This window comes from Ptiloglossa arizonensis, chromosome 11, assembly GCF_051014685.1.
Source record: "Ptiloglossa arizonensis isolate GNS036 chromosome 11, iyPtiAriz1_principal, whole genome shotgun sequence".
Taxonomy (NCBI): Eukaryota; Metazoa; Arthropoda; class Insecta; order Hymenoptera; family Colletidae; genus Ptiloglossa; species Ptiloglossa arizonensis.
Window position 1 is genome coordinate 17,419,824 of NC_135058.1, and position 17,727 is coordinate 17,437,550.

The 17,727-nt window shown below is 35.1% G+C and overlaps 4 protein-coding genes and 1 long non-coding RNA gene across 19 annotated transcripts in view; 2 read left to right on the forward strand and 3 right to left on the reverse strand.

Moving 5' to 3' along the window:
• Positions 1-2,089, forward strand: part of LOC143152535 (A disintegrin and metalloproteinase with thrombospondin motifs 7) — a 37,140-nt gene extending 35,051 nt beyond the window's left edge. For 9 of the 10 annotated variants that reach the window (XM_076322796.1, XM_076322793.1, XM_076322798.1 and 6 more), the window contains 2 exons: positions 665-838; positions 1,808-2,089. In XM_076322796.1, the coding sequence (XP_076178911.1) occupies positions 665-838; positions 1,808-1,959 (326 nt within the window). In that variant the 3' untranslated portion in view covers positions 1,960-2,089. The remainder of the gene's footprint in view (positions 1-664; positions 839-1,807) is intronic. The other variant, XM_076322799.1, reaches the window with a different exon arrangement.
• Positions 2,090-2,807: 718 nt separating this feature from the next.
• Positions 2,808-4,612, reverse strand: LOC143152537 (uncharacterized). The gene is made up of 2 exons (XM_076322811.1): positions 4,396-4,612; positions 2,808-2,992 (listed from the first exon to the last, which is right to left on the reverse strand). Exons 1-2 carry the CDS (start codon positions 4,504-4,506, stop codon positions 2,882-2,884), a joined length of 222 nt encoding a protein of 73 aa, XP_076178926.1. The 5' UTR covers positions 4,507-4,612; the 3' UTR covers positions 2,808-2,881.
• LOC143152538 (uncharacterized) lies at positions 3,581-4,386 on the reverse strand. The gene is made up of 2 exons (XR_012993591.1): positions 4,233-4,386; positions 3,581-4,040 (listed from the first exon to the last, which is right to left on the reverse strand). It is a non-coding gene; the product is annotated as an uncharacterized LOC143152538 (long non-coding RNA).
• Positions 4,613-5,533: 921 nt separating the features above from the next.
• On the reverse strand, positions 5,534-11,994 carry Bcat (Branched chain amino acid transaminase). Of its 6 annotated transcripts, none has more exons than XM_076322807.1 (7): positions 11,751-11,994; positions 8,636-8,743; positions 8,342-8,551; positions 7,898-8,128; positions 6,636-6,945; positions 6,313-6,470; positions 5,534-6,235 (listed from the first exon to the last, which is right to left on the reverse strand). In XM_076322807.1, the coding sequence occupies exons 3-7, from the start codon at positions 8,453-8,455 to the stop codon at positions 6,044-6,046; spliced, it is 1,005 nt and encodes a 334-aa protein (XP_076178922.1). In that variant the 5' UTR covers positions 8,456-8,551; positions 8,636-8,743; positions 11,751-11,994; the 3' UTR covers positions 5,534-6,043. The 6 variants fall into 6 exon arrangements, with proteins under 6 accessions (XP_076178922.1, XP_076178920.1, XP_076178919.1 ...); XM_076322805.1 differs by lacking the exon at positions 11,751-11,994 and adding an exon at positions 9,542-9,931 and having other exon boundaries at positions 6,313-6,398; XM_076322804.1 differs by lacking the exon at positions 11,751-11,994 and adding an exon at positions 9,542-9,919.
• Positions 11,995-13,667: 1,673 nt separating this feature from the next.
• Pak3 (p21 (RAC1) activated kinase 3) lies at positions 13,668-17,362 on the forward strand. Its single transcript, XM_076323013.1, has one exon. The coding sequence runs from the start codon at positions 13,683-13,685 to the stop codon at positions 15,360-15,362; it is 1,680 nt and encodes a 559-aa protein (XP_076179128.1). The 5' UTR covers positions 13,668-13,682; the 3' UTR covers positions 15,363-17,362.
• The last annotated feature ends 365 nt before the right edge of the window (positions 17,363-17,727 follow it).

Sequence of the window (17,727 nt, forward strand, 5' to 3'; positions counted from 1 at the left end):
GGACATAGTTTTCCCAAAGGAAAAGTTATTCCTTTCCCGGGACTTGTACGTTACCTTGATTTCTTACCTTGTCGTTGTCGTCGTCGTCGTCGTCATTGTTGTTGTTGTTGTTGTTGTTCTTTATCCACCTGCAAAGATTTACGAAGCCGTAAACGTGTTGCAACTGGATCGCAACAAAATTTTGTATTTTCTTATCGATGCCATGAAATTAAAGAACAATTTACAACAGCCTCGTCCAAAGTCACTTTAAAGCAATCCGAAGAAGCAGAATTAAAATCGAAATACGATTTCGCTTCGTATCGTATCCGAAACGATCGATCGTTGCTCGTACAAGGAATCGTTTCACCGAACGAGTTACTTCGAACGAATCCGTTTCGCAAAAATATAAAATTCGATTTCGAAAGCACAGAGTGTCCTTCGGATGACATTAAAAAACTAACGCGCGAAAAACTGTTCTTGCCGTCTACTTGTATTATAGATACTTCCTCGATAACGTGAACTTTTTCAACGAAGAATTGGCGATTTCGCGTACAACTGTCTACGTCTACGCGGAGTCGTTTCTACCGTTTCCTGTCTACTCTTTATCTTCGCCGAATACTCGGATTTAGCCGTGCCGTTGAACACTTTGCACGGATGACATCGATCTTTGTGGACATGCTTACAGGAAGATGGGGATCCTGCAACGCGTCTTGCCTAACGAAGCTCGGCATTAAGCGCAGAGAAGTCGAGTGTCGTGACCGTATAACGGAATTACTGTCCGATGATTGCAACCCCGGGAGAAGGCCAATCGATACAAGACGCTGTTATCATAGGCGGCAGTGCGCGAACGATAAATCCGGTAATTACACACATATGTACGATATTTGCATATGTCAACGATGAACGTCATTGGACAGAGATGCATGCGTGCGTGAATTTTAATGTACGCGCGAAACCTTTGACTGTTCATTATGTTTCGTACGTTTCGCGTGTATTTGGAGAACAACAATGTCCGTGAACCGTTAGCCACGGTACTTGGCGTCCAACGAACCAATACTTTACAGTTAAAAGAAACTTTTAACTTTCGATTCTTAATATTCGTTTGCGTTCGAGGCCACGATACTTGCTTAGCTTGCCAGAAATGTCGGAACGATCGTTCGACGACCGAGTACGTTCGTTGTAACGAACAACGGGTGACAAACCCATGAATTTATTATTACAGAATTTATATCTTTGCGAAACTATTCCCGTAAAAATCTTTGCGCGCTCGCCAGTTCGCGCTTCTCCGTCCATGAAAAGCATGGAGGCACGGAGCCCCGGAACAACGGATGAAGTTTACCCCCTCGAATCTCCCGATCGATCGATCGATCGATCGATCGTTTTAACACCGACCTTAACCACCGGAAGCCTCGAGTCCTCTCGAGTCTCCCGAACCCTCCTAAATGGAGCGGATGCTCCCTCGTTTCTATTCTGTACGATCGAAACAAACTCAACCGACCGCCCAACCCCACTTTCGGGCGTACGATACCTCTTGCTATTTACGGGTATCTCTCGTACAAATAAGTTGGTATCGGGGACACGATACTTGAACGGTTGCTTGCGTAACAGATTCATCGATTACATTCTACTTTGCAATTTTTCGTTCAATCGTGTTGGACTACAGTTCCACTTGTGTAACGCGTGACGTTAGACACCGTTTAGACGCTTTACAGGGGTTTACTATATATTAAAAGACATCGCGTCTCGAGAAACCGTCTTGATCGTGCATCGTACCGGCCACTCGAAAAAATGCCCTCTATCCTCGTGGTAAGAAATATATTTGTTTCAGAGTGCAGAGACACAATCGTGCCGAACTCGATGTGCTCAACGTACACACGTATGTGCGAAGTATCATCGATCGTACAGGAGAAATGTTGCGCCACGTGCTCCAGAAAACGCAGACACGGCCGTCAGAATAGACGACACAGTCTTGGCGATTGACCGGCTGTCGGATACACTACCTGGACCAACGAATTTCAAGATTCGCCTATCGCGAAAGAAACGCTCGCTTCGTGAAACGCGAACTCTCCCAGTTGTGTATTTCTTTCACCGATTTTCCATGCACCGAACAGACGAGTTTGTCACGTGTTAAGTACTTGACAAAAATACTCTCAGTACGGTTAATTTCCCCAACTATTGCGTCGAACTTTGCAAATAAAAGTATCTGAATTCCGTCCGTCTACATACTTTTTTGTTTTTCAAATTACATTACCGAACGATCTAAGAAAAACTACAGATACATTTCGATGTTCCAACGCAAACTGATATTAAAAGATTATATTTACAATTATAAATTATCTAAAATTGATCCGGACTTTTAGTTACTATTGAGGAATTGTATGTGTAAATTAATTACTTTAACGTTGCAGATAAATTGAGAAATTTGTAATTCTTGCAATTCCAGTAATTCTAACACGGTGCAAATACAGAAATTACAATGAATAAATGTTTGTGTACAGAAACTCATATTTTTCAATTAAATAACATTGATGAACGTTAAATTTGCATCTAAATTTTCGTGTTACTTTACTACTGTTTATACGTATCTACTTTTATAACAACCGGTATATTTTACGTTTTTATGGTACTATTTTTTTGTACAATCGTAAATGTAAGACTGCAATTGTTTGCGTAATAAATTTATGCAAAGTGCATCCGATAAAAATTACATTACATTTTCTAATAATCGTTAATTCCGACAATAATAATACATTCGGCTTTCCAGATGTTTTCCTAGCACGTGTACAACATAAACGTACGATGTGTCTAAAAGAATTTACGCAACAAGATACGTGTTATTAACTTTATTTAATCCGATATACACCGCGTTCGGATTTTACATTCTTACGCACTTGGTTTACGACTATTGGTTCTCTTCGTTTATTGTATTGTTGTACACTCTTATTTTGCACGTGATGTACATCGGCACTATCATAATTCCTGTGTACAGTACTGCTCCGTGTATCATTTTTTCCTGCAACCAAATAGAGCTAATGTCAATAATTGCCTATTACCGTCGATCCAATAGTTCAACGCCCGATACATCTGATTATTAGACCATAGATTTTATACGTTTATAGCATACACGAATATGAAAAACGTATATACGTACTAATTTATAAAATACTTTCTTTGTACATTTTCTATATGTTTTACGTTTTAACATCTATAAATGCGTAAAGTCTGTAGTATATATATATATATATATATATATATACACATACATATACTTTTTCATAAAACTTTAAACTATGATAATTCACGGAAAAATAAATTTTATTAATTTGAATAAGCTCTAACTGATTCGTTGGCCCTTTTGCCAATGAGGTGCGTGTAGGCATGCGCGCGCGCGTGCGTGTGTGTGTATGTGTGTAATATAAAAATCTGTAGTTTCGAAAGTAAGAAATTGTTCAAGGACGTATGTAACACCCGTCGTTGTCGTTAAATGTTTGCTCTGTTAAACAGTGGACAAAATGCTTGGTAATGTTAGAATTGATTGATGTAAAGTCTAGCGAAAACAGTGGATAAAAAAATCTCTTACTTTGGGCAAGGTGGTTACCAACCATTGTGTGTATAATTTGCAATTTGTTCGATATCGCCAAAGTTTTTGTGAATTTGTCGAATACAAACAAATTCATTCTGTACAATGTTTCTCTGGATTTATACTTTTGCTTAGTTTTGGAAATAAATAATATATTACACCAACTGCGCAATATTATTTCTCGTACAGCGATTCGTCATTGATACGCGTTTTACTACTTGGTATATATTGATCCTTCGTGCGAATCGTCGATAATTGTTATAAGCTACCCGTCGAACGACGCGCTGTATATATTCTTCGAATTGCTTTCTGCAAAATCTATTCATCGAACTTTCTTAGTCCTCCGTTAGATTTTAAACGCTATTCAGATATCTCTGCTATTAAGTTTGCCATGTTTTGGATTCAATTAAAGCCTTTAATTTATTGTTATCCACGGTTTCTTTGCATCACTCGTGCGATTCACCCTGAAGATTCGTTCCTCCTAATCAAAATTTAAAATTAAGACAACATCGAGTTGTCCCTTTATTGTCTCAAACTTCCTCAAATGTCGCATTAACGTTGTAATTTGATAAAAAAGATTACTCAATTCTGTTTCTGATTCATTATACGTACACTTTAAATTATTTGAAAAAGTTAAACCTTAAATAAATTTCATTAATAAAACAAATGGTACCTTTCAACCAGTTTGCTATAAGGTTTGATTTAAATCACAACTAATAACATCTGCTGATCATTTTTATTTACAATAACATAATCAAACATGCCCTTTCTAGATTTTTATTTATATCGTATCACCACCTTGTTACGTAACTACGTTAAATGAGTACAATACTTACAGCGAACGATATTTTAACTCTAGGTGGTGTGGAAACGATTGTCCTATGTTGATTTCCGATATACTTCGCTAATTGCGCACTTTTTCTAGTTATATTTTGAATCGCGTACATGTTCTATCCCTTTGTACAATACCAAGCTCAGAGGAACCACGATAACCCCGATAATCGATCTCTCTACTAGGAATGCGGTAAACGAATGCGACACTCCGTGGACGTAGACAGGAAAGTCGAAGGAATTTTAAGAATAATCGTTAGAATCGTACGTCACTGAATAAACTATATATTTATATAGTATGTATTCAGGGAATAGCCTTCTACCAAATAACACTACTGCTCTCGCGTAATTTTGTTCGGTATCACTTTTAATACCAGATTATACTACATTTACTTATTATTATTTTGCCTATATACAATATACTTACAAGTAACGATTATCAAACAATGGAGTAAATTTATACTCAAATACTTTTCTTTTTGCATCATAATTGATCTATTTAAGACACTTATGAGAACGCATATCGTAATTAGAAAATTAAACGTATTTAAATTCTCAAATAGAAAATGAGTTTTCAAAAAAACGTTAATGCCACCGGCTCAGAATTGGGCACATTTTCATTTAAATACCGAATAACACTTTATCTAGATAACATTTTATTCGTGAATCACGAATAAACTTTTATTCGAATAAAAAGATTTTTCATCTAAATAATTACATAGATATTTATTCAAAACTTATTCGAATAAAGCCTAACTCCACGTAAGGTGTAATATCTATTTAATATCTTGTCTATGTATTATGCTCGCAAAAACTATAAAATTGCACAGTTAGGTAAGTCGCATATCTGAATAGATAGATAACGAAGGCGATAGTTTATGGTGTTGGTCACAGGTGAAGGAACATTTTAAAAAACCAACACTTTAACGCGTGTATAGTCAAACGAGGGGGTTAATTGAGTTACGATTAGTGTTAATAATTGGAAATTTCTTTTTATAAATAACTCATTATTTAATCCTGTTCCGTTGCTTCAATTAATCGATGAGTAAATACCTCATTTTTATACTTTCTTACTTCATACTTGTAAAATCATTTTTACCTTACCCGATGATACAAAGATTCGTTTAAATCAAATAAAATGAGTCATAATGTAAAAAAATATATATTTATACATATACAGAAACACACTCCTTGCTAAGTACACATTTTCGTTCAACGAATAATATGTGTTCATATACGCATACATACATTCACCCATATGTACATACATACGTGCGAGCTTTTACATTTATATACAAATTGTCGTCTAAGTTTTTAGAATTCAACATTGAACAATTATTTTGTCAACCATGGTAAACCATTACGGTATATCCTAGTTTTGTCTCACTCGGAACGAATATTTTCATTTCTTAAATATTTCTAAAAAAGTCTTCCATGCTTGGTTCGCGACAAATACTCGAAGCTAAGAATAAATAGAAATCTATGTTGTATACGTCGAAGTAGCGATGTAAAACTCGTAACGCGTTAGTTGTCATTTAATGAATTTTCATAAATCACTCAACATCGAATATACAACGAATATTGACATTCGCGTATACGGGTCCACCTTTACTGACAACTATATAATAAATAAACCAATAAATTATTCTATTTTCATTCAATAGGTATTGCCCACGGATGATCCGGTATAACACCGTACTGTATGTCTGTTAAATGTTGTAGAAACTTTTTATAAACAGGCTCCGAATGTTTCAACGTTGGTATGTGTAACGGTCGACCAAGAAATTCAATGTACGATATGGGACTGATTACACAGGCTGTTCCCGATCCGAATAGTTCCAACAACTACAGTGAAATAACACTTGGAGTAGAATTTTGTAAGACTGTTTAAAAGATATATAATAAAAAGCAAACGATCTTACTCTATTTTCTAAAAGTAATTGACAAACTTCGTCCATACAGAATGTTCGTTCTGTGACTTTGAATTGATTCCACTCTCTAGCCATCTCTAAAATAGAATTTCTTGTCACCCCAGGAAGGATTAAACCATTCGATAAAGGCGGTGTTATTAATTCTTTCTCTAAAAATTGTAAACTAAATATTTACAAGAACCGAAGACACCACCAGTGACATAACTAGAACATACGCCAGTATCTCTAGTGGTATATACGAAACTGCATATTTCTAAATAATTTTAAATTAAGCGGAAAACCCAGTTAATCTGAGTAAATTGAAACCCGCTTACCTCCATCGTCGTTTATGTGGAACATAAAAATATTCATAGTCCCAACTTCGGTTACTTCGTTATTTTCTCCATAAAGCCACAGCACTTGATGCAAACCTCTTTCTATTGCTTCTCTTTGCACATAAATAGTGGGACCATAATTACTACCTACTTTGTAGTTACCGCAACCACCTGGCCATGCTCTTGTGTATCGAGGATCTGCTAGTAAAGAGACACCATTGTGTTCATCTGTTTTCTTAAAGTAGGAACCCACAGGTGATAAAATAACATATAGTAAAGCAGACTCTGAGGACGCCACTCCGAGCGTCGGCTAAATAAAAAGAAAAAATTAAAGTTATGCACTAAACGTTTTCATATTTATTTTAGAAAATTTTTAATTTCAATCCATTTCTTAAATTAGATGCTACTCGCGTCTTTGACAAAATTTGGAAGTCCCTTACTTTCATGGAACCATTCGCCATTCTTACTTTACTTTTTACAAATAGAATCGTTATCAATTATTGCTTTTATTTCTAATTATTGTTCCCGTACGTAAAAAAATTCTATCGATACTTGTTTCTAAAACATCTCGAAAAGCCAATTTTTTAATAATTATGTACTTACTTAGATAAGTTCTGTTAATAAGAATGTTGCATCATGCGTAACTAATATGTCAGTGGATTCTTGAAACGTAATTTGCATACAAAGATACGATATCAATATTTTTAATATAAATTTTACGTAACATTAATGTAAGCACCAACATTATCGCGTTAACTACTGCTCGAAGAAATATACGGTGGATAGTGTTCTCGTATTTATTTGATTACAAAAGTAAAAAAATAATATACATACAATTGTATATCGATCCTCGAATGTAAGATAACAAAACGCGTGCAAATTATTTAGAACCTTGTATTGTGATTCAATTATTCTCTAGTTTTCATCATCAATTCTTTGTTTGCTGCTTTATACAGTACGTTATGTGTATCAATCGTCGTGCAGCTTTTGATCTAGCTGTATCTTATGGCCCTGCCCCAACAAAAGAACATCACGCCCCTGTTTATCGTGTATTATCATTAGGTATTGAGAAACATATTGCTTACTTTCATACGTATCTGTCTTAGTGACGTCTGTGACATAAGTGACATGATTACTCTTCCTATCGTACGACTGATTATAATGTACAGAATAACTATGACGCTACTATACAGAATATCTATTCTTTTTAACCTTTGCCCACAATTAAAGAGTTCTGTTTATAACAGGAAGTAAATACTCACATCTATACCTATAAGAGTTGGACGTATATACAGACTAGAAGCGGTAGAATGAGGTACCCATTCCTGATCTATACTAATTAATCTACAACAACATTTGATTAGTTCGTCTCCGATAAAAGTAGGCAGACCAGTTCTCATAGCTGAATTGTTCATTCGTTCCATATTTAATTGTGGCCTGAAGATTCGTATTTTTCCATCTACTCCTCTATAAGCTTTAAGACCTTCGAACAACTGAAACAGTAACGCGTATAGATATGAGTACGCGATTTCCCTTAAAGGTCTCCTTTACTTTTCTATCGTTGAACAATCTTATTTTTGTAAATAAAATATTTTATTCTTACAAAACCTTGTAATAAACCGTATAAAGTATTACATGTTCCTTCTTACTTTCCATCCTGCTCTCAAACTCGACTCGTAATCTTTTTCTATATAAGTTGTGCATACCTCTACGGCATAATGAAGTGCCTTCGATGCTGGATGAAGGACCAGATTTTCAAACGGCGTAATATCCGGCATCTGCCATCCTCCCAAAGCTCCGTGATAAAATATTTTTAACATATGATCTGTGAAGTATTTGCCGAACGTCAAAACACTAACATTGGGCTTAGATTGCAATTGTTCCGGTCCTGCAAGACGGACCGATAAATCTGCATACTATAAATACAATATTTATAAACGTTAATCGAAATATTTCTTTCAAGAATGTGTTTAAAAATTTCTGTGCCAAGAACATTATACCTTGAAAGAGCGTTCTAGTTGTATTACTTTTTTGTCCCTAACTTGCAAAGACGAACTCCATCTAATATTGGGTTGAAATTGATTTAATAAGGTGCCGCAGGATAAAATCTATTCAAAAATAGCTTGTTGCAATTTAATAGCTCTAATATAAAATGTATAAAAACAGTATAAAAATATTATTAAGCAATTATTAACAAATTTATATAATTTTCGGTCTACGTAATATTTATCGCGAATAAAGTCATTTAGATGAATTTACGCATTGTTCGAGAATGATTCGAAAATGATCACATTTTTCAAAATTAAAGTGTAATACTTTTACGATTTGAAACAGAGACCCACTGAATGCCAGTAGAAATCCGAGTTCAATTTATATCGGAATTACGAAAGTGTTATTTGAACACTGTATGTACATATGTATATCTGTTTAACCTCAACAACTTGTACGAGACAAACAAGGCAAGTTGAAACGATAACGTGCTAGAATTTACAAATAATCCATCGCACGTGTTACAATAAATAGAATAAATGCTTATCATAAATCGTTTAATGCAATAAATCACTTACGGAAGCAACAATAAAATTTAGTCAATGAATCGTAAAAGCGTTGTTTATTGAATTTTATTTTATTCAACGGGGATCAAAGAAACGCACATACGTAAAAGTAAAATTTTCTGCTATTAATTATCACAGCTCGGTGGAATTTCTTTTTTCCCCCCCTCCCTAAATTGAATATTATCAGCGAACAAAATAAGAGGGCACAAGCACGTGGTGTGCGTAGACGTCACCACGGGGGGGATTTTCAAGAAGGCAAGTGACAATGTATAACCGAATATTTATAAATTTGTATTGTTTTACGGTAAATACTTTTATCCGGAAAAAGAGGAAAGTGTAATCACATCTTACCTGACGCCGCAATTGAACCATAGTAATTAGATATTGATCGGAGATTGAGAAATGTTTAATTTAATCCTTCGGAACAACCCTCGACAAGTGCACAAGGCTCATCACACAAATTTAGGGGCGCGCAAATTAGCACTTTACGAAACGGATATTAAAATCCCGTTTTAAAGTCTTGTTTAAATGTCAACGACAAGAAAACGAACAAAGTCCCAAGGATTATATTAAAGAAGGATAACAAAATTGATTAGAACACGGTCTACGAATAGTCACGAATGACACAAAATATCACTGTTAGAAATACGAACATTGACCGTGATTATTCAGGTAAAAACTTCTATCCGCTTCCTAGCGCGTTCTCGAATAATGTACTTTTGCAGTAACCATCGGTTAATATTTTATTTATTAGCAGAAAAGGGGCGTGAGAAATCGACAAAGAGGAGCAACGAGTCCCCTCTCTTTGTCCAAGAATAAAAGAGTGGGAGGCATTTGCCAATTTAATATATGTACGTACTTTTAACGCATAGAGTGTCGAGGAAATTTCCGTCTAACTCTGAATTAGTTGATCGTTTTAATTTTAAATCGTTTCAGTTTTTCTACTTAAAAATCAAGCAAAGAAATAAAAATGAAACGAACAAATAAAGTTGTTACGCACGATAAGACTATGACACGAATTCAACGATATTTCTTGAGAAATGTATTTACGTTACATTATATATGGATGGCCCAAATGGCGGAAGCTTCGGTTCGATTACAATGATTAATCGTAATCGATGAACGCGCAAACAATTGAATCTCGATTTCGAGAGTAACGAGATTTTAAGAACGCTCTGTATGCAAGAGATGAAACTCATAGCACTGTACACCATCGAGAAACGGGGGGATAAATTCTGGTGCGGGGCGTAACAAGTTACGCGGGGTTGCGGGGTTGGGGAACAGAGAGTTGAAAACATGACGATAATATGGTTTCTTCGTACGATAAGAAAGGGCAGCACGCGCGTTGTTGTTGAAAACGTCGAACGTTTCTCGATTTCCGAACGTATAGAAGTATCGTATAAATATTTATTGAGTGTACCGAACGAAGATCGGAGACCCGGTGAAAATTATTTCTGCAAAAATAATTTCGCACGTTCACGGTTTTTGGTTTCTTTGTGAAATTTACCTACGCAGATAGCTTATACGTATTTAAAAAGTCCTATGCAATCGGTCGCTTTTATTATAAAAAAAAAATACCGGTAATTATTTAGAAAAGCGAGGTGGGGAGTTCTCACCGATTTCTACGACTTTTTAATACGTTGTAGAAATCAACATTTTGAACCACTTTTCCCATACGCCTAACCACGGCTCGGTCTTAGTTTTCAACTGTTGATACTACTACTACTACTACTACTACTACTACTACTACTACTACTACTACTACTACTACAATGAATATTGCCTATAGTTACGTGTTTGTGGTAGCGCGTGTGTAAACGTTGAGTCGCCGATTGTTTATGGTTTCTATAGATATTTACGTCGAGGCGACCGGCAATGGACACGTACAACTGGTGTACTTAAAAAGCTCGACCGACTAACCGGTCGCCTCGCGATGCCCGGAATAAAAGAACCTGACCCGAACCTGATTCGTTAAATTAGTTACCAGGTAGAATAGTTGGGTTTAAGTAAGGTTCGGGTCAGGTGATATTATTCCGGTCGCCTCGAGGCGATCGGCTACTCGGCCGAGTTATTAGATACACCCGTTTGATTGCCATTCCGTTGTTGTATAGAAACAAGTGATAAGGGGTAATCGTGAACTGACGCGTGCAGAGTCACAGACGCGTACGTATAGACAGAATTCGATGTAGTAGCGGCAACGATCTTTTTGAGGAAAAACCCCTCTTTTTAAAATAATTACTAAAATACTTGTATCCAGAATATCTATTTACAAACGTTTTTTTTTTTTATCGCGAAGGAACTACGCTGAGTAAAAATATAGCGAATCGATAAGGTGCCATTCTAACGCGTTCACAGTTTGTGTTTATAAGCGTGTATATCACTCGAATGTGCAAAAAATCTTATCGATTTCTTTCTAAAAAAGTTTTCAGTTTAATCGTACCGACGATAAGTATTTGTCGAGTCAAAACTATCTTGACTCACCCATGGGTCTGTGAACTGTGAACGCGTTCAAGCCTTTAAGAGAAAAAAGTAGCCACCTTTTAATACAAATTATACTTACTTACAGTTTTTCCTTAGTCGTTTAATCGTACAAGGATAAGTTATTTATTGTTTCTAGGTTATCAGATTCTTTCGTCTAATTTCGCAACGAATTACCACAATAGCTCGAGTTCCCAACAAAACAAAACGAAAGTAAAATATACGAACAATTTTTAATCGAGCTTGCTTCGTTAAACGCTGATTTCAATGATCCGATGTATTTTTTAACGATCCGATTGTATTTTCTTTCTCGATTTCTATAATCGGAATGTTGATCGAAAAATTGATGTTCTTCCCGCAACGTCGTTAACTCAAATGTTTCCTCGTTTGACCATTCTTTACGAGATGCCATGCTTCTGATGTACAATTTGCGACCAACTGTCACGATAGTTGCTCTCAGAATACTAAATACGAAAGCAACTATGCGATACTCGTAGTAATATTATTACCTACATATCTATCTACTTAATATTCATTCGAGAGAGAGTCGCGATACGTCGACTCTCGGACAGTCGAACGTCGTTCTTGGATAGTCGCTTTCAAGTGAACAGGGGTAGGTATATAACTTTGGTGCGAGATCGGTGTTAAATAACCCTACCGGCCCCTCTGAGTTTCACTACGGTAGAACCTAATCGAGAATCTAAAGGCGTGAGCGTCAGATGAGTTATTCGCTAATAAAATATGATACTTTCGTACTATTCGTTGGATCTTTATGAAAATATTATCAATGAATCGACGAGGTTTTTCTAACTAAAACGAGAACTCAAACTCGTTCGGACTATTTTTAATTATATGGTTATTTGAATCATTTCCGAAAAACATTCAATTTGGTAGATACGCATACGCATACGCATACGCATACGTAATAATAGTCCAAAGAAGATCGTGTTTGGACTCATTTGCATTGGGAACATCTCACGGATTCAAGATAAAACGTAATCCTGCCTGTATCGTTAAGATAATATCTTATCGCTCTTGCCTGGGACCATCGGCCGCAGAAGTCAACCGACCGCTCACGCTAAAGAAACATTGGTCGGGATGATTCATGTCCTTATATCGAGGAATTCTTCATTATTAATTCAATTATAGCCTATCCTGTCAAAAACAGAATAACCATCTACCTATCTACATATGTATGTACGTACGCATACATGTATAGATGTATATCACTTCTTTCTTTCCGAAGATATAGGCAAATACGTTTTAACGATTTGTTTCGAGTTCTTTTTTCCTCCAATGTTTTTTACACAGGACTTATTTTTCTATCGTTACGTTGTTTAACAATCGTCCACTAAAGTAACAAGGGTAGACCATTCTTCACAGACATTGCACTCTATCCAATCTTCCAAAGGAGGTGGAGAAACTATTTATCACAGTAGAGTGCCACTCTCCTAACGAGTTGTTTCTTTTACCCTTGATCCTCATCCCTGGTTTTTTTCCTTCATTTCTTTTCTTTTGTTATTCTAAATGGTTCTTTTTTTTCTTTTTTTAATTTTCTTCCGTCGTTTTTTGGATCCAGACGAGACGAAGTAACTCTCCTTTATAGATTTGTCCGAATTCGTCGTCACAATTTTCTGCAACTTGACGCGTAGTCGTTCCTTATTTCTTTCATTTTTTCTAGATTTTGCAGAAATTGTATCGACATCGAATACAAAAAACAACTTTGTCAGATTTAATTTGTATTCGATGAAATTTTTATTATATTTAATAAAAATAATATTGGTAGGAAATCTGTTCTCGATAATCCATTTCGTGCAAATTTTTCTCGTGTATTTGTGAAGATTAATTTCTGTAAGAAAGTGTAGAAAAAATCTTTTCTAACCAAGTCCTTTATCATGCATTATTAAAATTACAAATAAAATACCCACATTTACGTTTCACTTTTTCAAAATGTGCCGCCACCTATCGAAGAGAGTGACGTAAGGTTCAAGTAACACGCCTACAGTCGCGCTCGATGTCCTGTCGCAACAGACTGATAGGCAAGTCACGTTACGATGAGAATCGCGATTTAAAAATCGCCCGTGCTTTTCCCCTCCCATTTTTGTCCTTCCCGACACAAAAATTCACAATACATCGTAAACGGAAACACGGCAAGGGCGCGAGGCTGCGCGCTAAAATGAGTCTCAGCATAACGAAATTGTTTTCGAGGAAAAAAATCGGTCCGATCAACGACACGGTCGCTGCCGAGATCGGTTTACCCACCAATGTTTCTCATCAATTTCACGTGAGTAAAAATGCTGAGACCGGACAATTGGAGGGTCTGCCCGAATCATGGATTCGCCTGCTCAACACCCAGATATCGAAATCGGAGCAGGACGAGCATCCTGCTGCCGCTTTGCAGGCTATCAAATTTTACAGTTATTCGATCAAACGGAAACCGGAGGAAAAGGTATTTAAACCTTTTGTCACGGAAGACTTAATCGAGGAGGAGTCGCAAGAAATTGACAAAATCCTGTCAAAGAAGTATCAGTCTAGAGATTCGGACGGTTCAACTTCTGCTGGCTCTACGGATAGTCAAGTGCAAAGATTACCGGAGCTTCCGCCTAAGGTAAACAAGACCCCAAAACCCACACCACGAATCTGCCCTGATAGAGTAGAGAAGACTCTAACGGAGATTCTTGAAGATTTAAATACATACCAGATCGAGGATGATCAATTCCCAGAAGATGAAAGCGTTCCAAACAGATTGGAGGAGAGTCCTGTTCTTCGCAGGAAGACTGATTGTGCAATGGTAAAGCTTACCGATAAAGAGATTTTCGACGAACTCAGAGCTATTTGTCACAACGACGATCCTAATCTACGTTTCGAAAGGACTAAGGAAGTCGGAGTTGGTGCTTCGGGCACTGTATTTATAGCCACTGACTTACAGACTAACTACAGAGTCGCTATTAAAGATATAGATTTATCAAAGCAGCCAAAGAAAGAGCTGATATTGAACGAAATTAAGATCCTCAAAGAATTTCAACATCCGAATCTGGTAAACTTTCTGGACGCGTATCTTGTAAACGAGCATCTCTGGGTGATTATGGAGTTGTTAGAAGGTGGCCCGCTTACGGATGTTGTTATGGAAATAGTAATGAAAGAAGCACAAATTGCGGCGGTTTGTAGGGAGGTTTTAAAGGCGATTAGCTTTTTACACGCAAGAGGAATTATTCACAGAGATATCAAATCGGATAATGTGTTACTCGGTATGAACGGTGCTGTGAAAGTTACGGACTTTGGTTTTTGTGCTAATATAGACGGCGACGAGAAACGACAAACTATGATCGGCACTCCTTATTGGATGGCACCCGAAGTAGTGACGAGAAAACAATATGGCAAAAAGGTTGACATTTGGTCTTTAGGTATAATGGCTATCGAAATGATAGAAGGTGAACCACCTTATATGAAAGAAACACCGTTAAGGGCTTTATATTTAATCGCTGCTATCGGTAAACCTTCTATTCCCAGATGGGACACGTTAAGTCCAACATTTCAGAATTTTTTAGAAAGATGTTTAGCCGTCGAAGTCGATGAAAGAGCAACAGCCGAAGAGTTACTTTCTCATCCATTCCTAAAGAATTGTGCAGAGTTAACAACCCTTACACCATTGATTCGTGCTGCGCAAAGAATTCTTCAAAAAGCGTTCTACTAGGTAATTTTGTAAAATAGAAGTCAAATATTTCATTTTATTTTATTATGTATTCGACTTCTTAAGTGTACGTGATACTGCGTCGATACAATTTACATAACAAAAAATATTTCTTATATCGTTTAAGGAATACAATTGTATACAGTGTTACAATTTTATATATTTTATGATACGTGACCACCTATCATATTCATATCAATGTGCTACCAAATTTACAATAGAAGTAGTGTAAGCGTAGTAACAAAGAAATTACTGCAAAACACTTTTTAACATTTTAATCATTCGTTTATTGTATTTAACAAATACATGGTTATTAAAGTGAACGCGATAGATCGGTTTCTTTTATTTGAATCAACGGAAATATTATCATTAATATAAGTTATTAAAAATTATTTTACGTGCAATATCTGTTGTGTAAGCTCTACATTCTTCTCTTATATTATTTATCTTTTTTATTTAGAAAAGTATAACTTACCAAGTTGTTCGATCGGAATAAAAAAGTAGGGGCAAAAATAATAATATGTCATGCATTTGGTGTTCTATAGTAGATTAAGATATGTTTTGCATTTATTATGTGACAAAATATGATTTGTATAACACCTTTATTATAAATATTGTACTTAGTTTATTCAAGAACTGAAAGTGCAAAATATATGCACATGGTATCTATCAGGGATCTTATACAAATTACTTTACATTCGACAGTTATTGAAACACTGTGGTAAATAATAATTCCAATTTAGTTATAGTACAAATTAATCTAATAATGTTACCAAATCAACATTTCAAGTATATACAATGAATTTCGTTTTCTAGACCTAGTGTTTATATTTTCTAAATTGCATTTTTTTTATTACTTAGGACTTCATAGAGTAACGAATAAAGTTATCCAGCCATATACTTCAAATCAAACAGTCTACATATAAAATGGGTATTTCTTTAGCGTGTCTTATTTAATACTTGATTAATTATGTATTATCATGAAATTGAAACAAAAAGGACCATTTCTTTGTAGAAACATTTGAAACCTTTGAGAACAATCTCTTAGTAATCGTAAGAAATTGAACTTTGTGCTTTGGTGTTACAAGCATATGTATTAATAATCAAGTATTGTAAATGATGTGTCATACCGCACATTGCAGAATGCATTTTCTAAAGGTTTTAAGACACACAACTAGTTTTATAAGATTTTATCGAGTATTATAATGCACAACTTTTTCAGAAATTTTGTATTTGTATTTTAGAACTTAATTCTGCTCAAACCAAATGCCAAATTTTAACGAATACTACGCGGTAAATTATGTAAATAATTTTGTATTTACAATACCTTTTATTAAAAGAACAGCTGAATTTATACTGCGATTAAATGTTGTCCACAATTAGTTAAGATTCGAGCAGTCATAACGAGCAAAATCACAACTGTGATAAGGAATGTTAAGTCCTATTATATTATATTATATTACTGTATTTGATCATTTATATTATTATCACATTAGTATTTTTAGTTTCTACTTCATCAAATATGACACGTTCAATCCAAATGTAAATTAATTTGCCTTCAAATTATTAAGAGCATTGATACACAACAAGTGCTCATTTTGTAATATAGAATAATTAAATTTGATTAGCAATCAAGCATAAAATACGTTTCATATTTGATTGTTTTTATATTAAAATAAATTCAAAGATTTAAGCATTGTTCGTTCAAAAAATTCAATGTAAAATCGATCGTATTTCGATAGCAATATTTGTGCCTTATCGCATCAGTACATATGGTCCTATAGCAACTACTTTACAAATACTATTTTCAACGATAATGAAATGTAAGAGTGACGAAAATAATGATCTTTTAATCAACAGTAGCTACAGGAAACGATAATGTTGAGAATACTTGCAAAATTTGTACAAAATGATTTCAATTTTTTATGTATTATTACTGGTTATGTATAGACAAAACATCACACGTCGTTTTGAACAATAAATACTTTATTTACAAGATAAATTTATAATCTTGTACATTTTACTAATCCCACAAATTTCTTTAAACCACACCAATGTTTCCAATCATATATGATACTTCTAATACACAAAATTAACAATACAGGTATTTACATTATATTCATATTTATATCAATTTTATGCATCACAATGCAGAAAAGATATTGAAGTTTGTCAATCCTTTTTCTATGCAAAACGCACAAGTTGAATGATTTATTTACTTTATGATAGAAATGACTAGAGTGTGGTAACTATTTCATCAAAATAAATATATAAATAGGACATTTAATTTGACACGAATTTCCTACTTTTTACAAAAAGTAAATATCGCACTGGATATGTTACATTCGCAATTAGTTTAATTAATAAC

Coding starts and splice junctions, on each gene's coding strand:
- LOC143152537 (XM_076322811.1), bottom strand. CDS start 4,506: ATGTACGCGATTCAAAATATAACTAGAAAAAGTGCGCAATTAGCGAAG. Junction 2,993..4,395: donor GAGTTAAAATATCGTTCGCT/GTAAGTATTGTA, acceptor ATTTGGTTGCAG/GAAAAAATGATACACGGAGC.
- Bcat (XM_076322804.1), bottom strand. CDS start 9,562: ATGGTTCAATTGCGGCGTCAG. Junction 8,744..9,541: donor TGGTTCAATTGCGGCGTCAG/GTAAGATGTGAT, acceptor ATTTTTGAATAG/ATTTTATCCTGCGGCACCTT. Junction 6,471..6,635: donor CCACATAAACGACGATGGAG/GTAAGCGGGTTT, acceptor TACAATTTTTAG/AGAAAGAATTAATAACACCG.
- Pak3 (XM_076323013.1), top strand. CDS start 13,683: ATGTCCTGTCGCAACAGACTGATAGGCAAGTCACGTTACGATGAGAAT.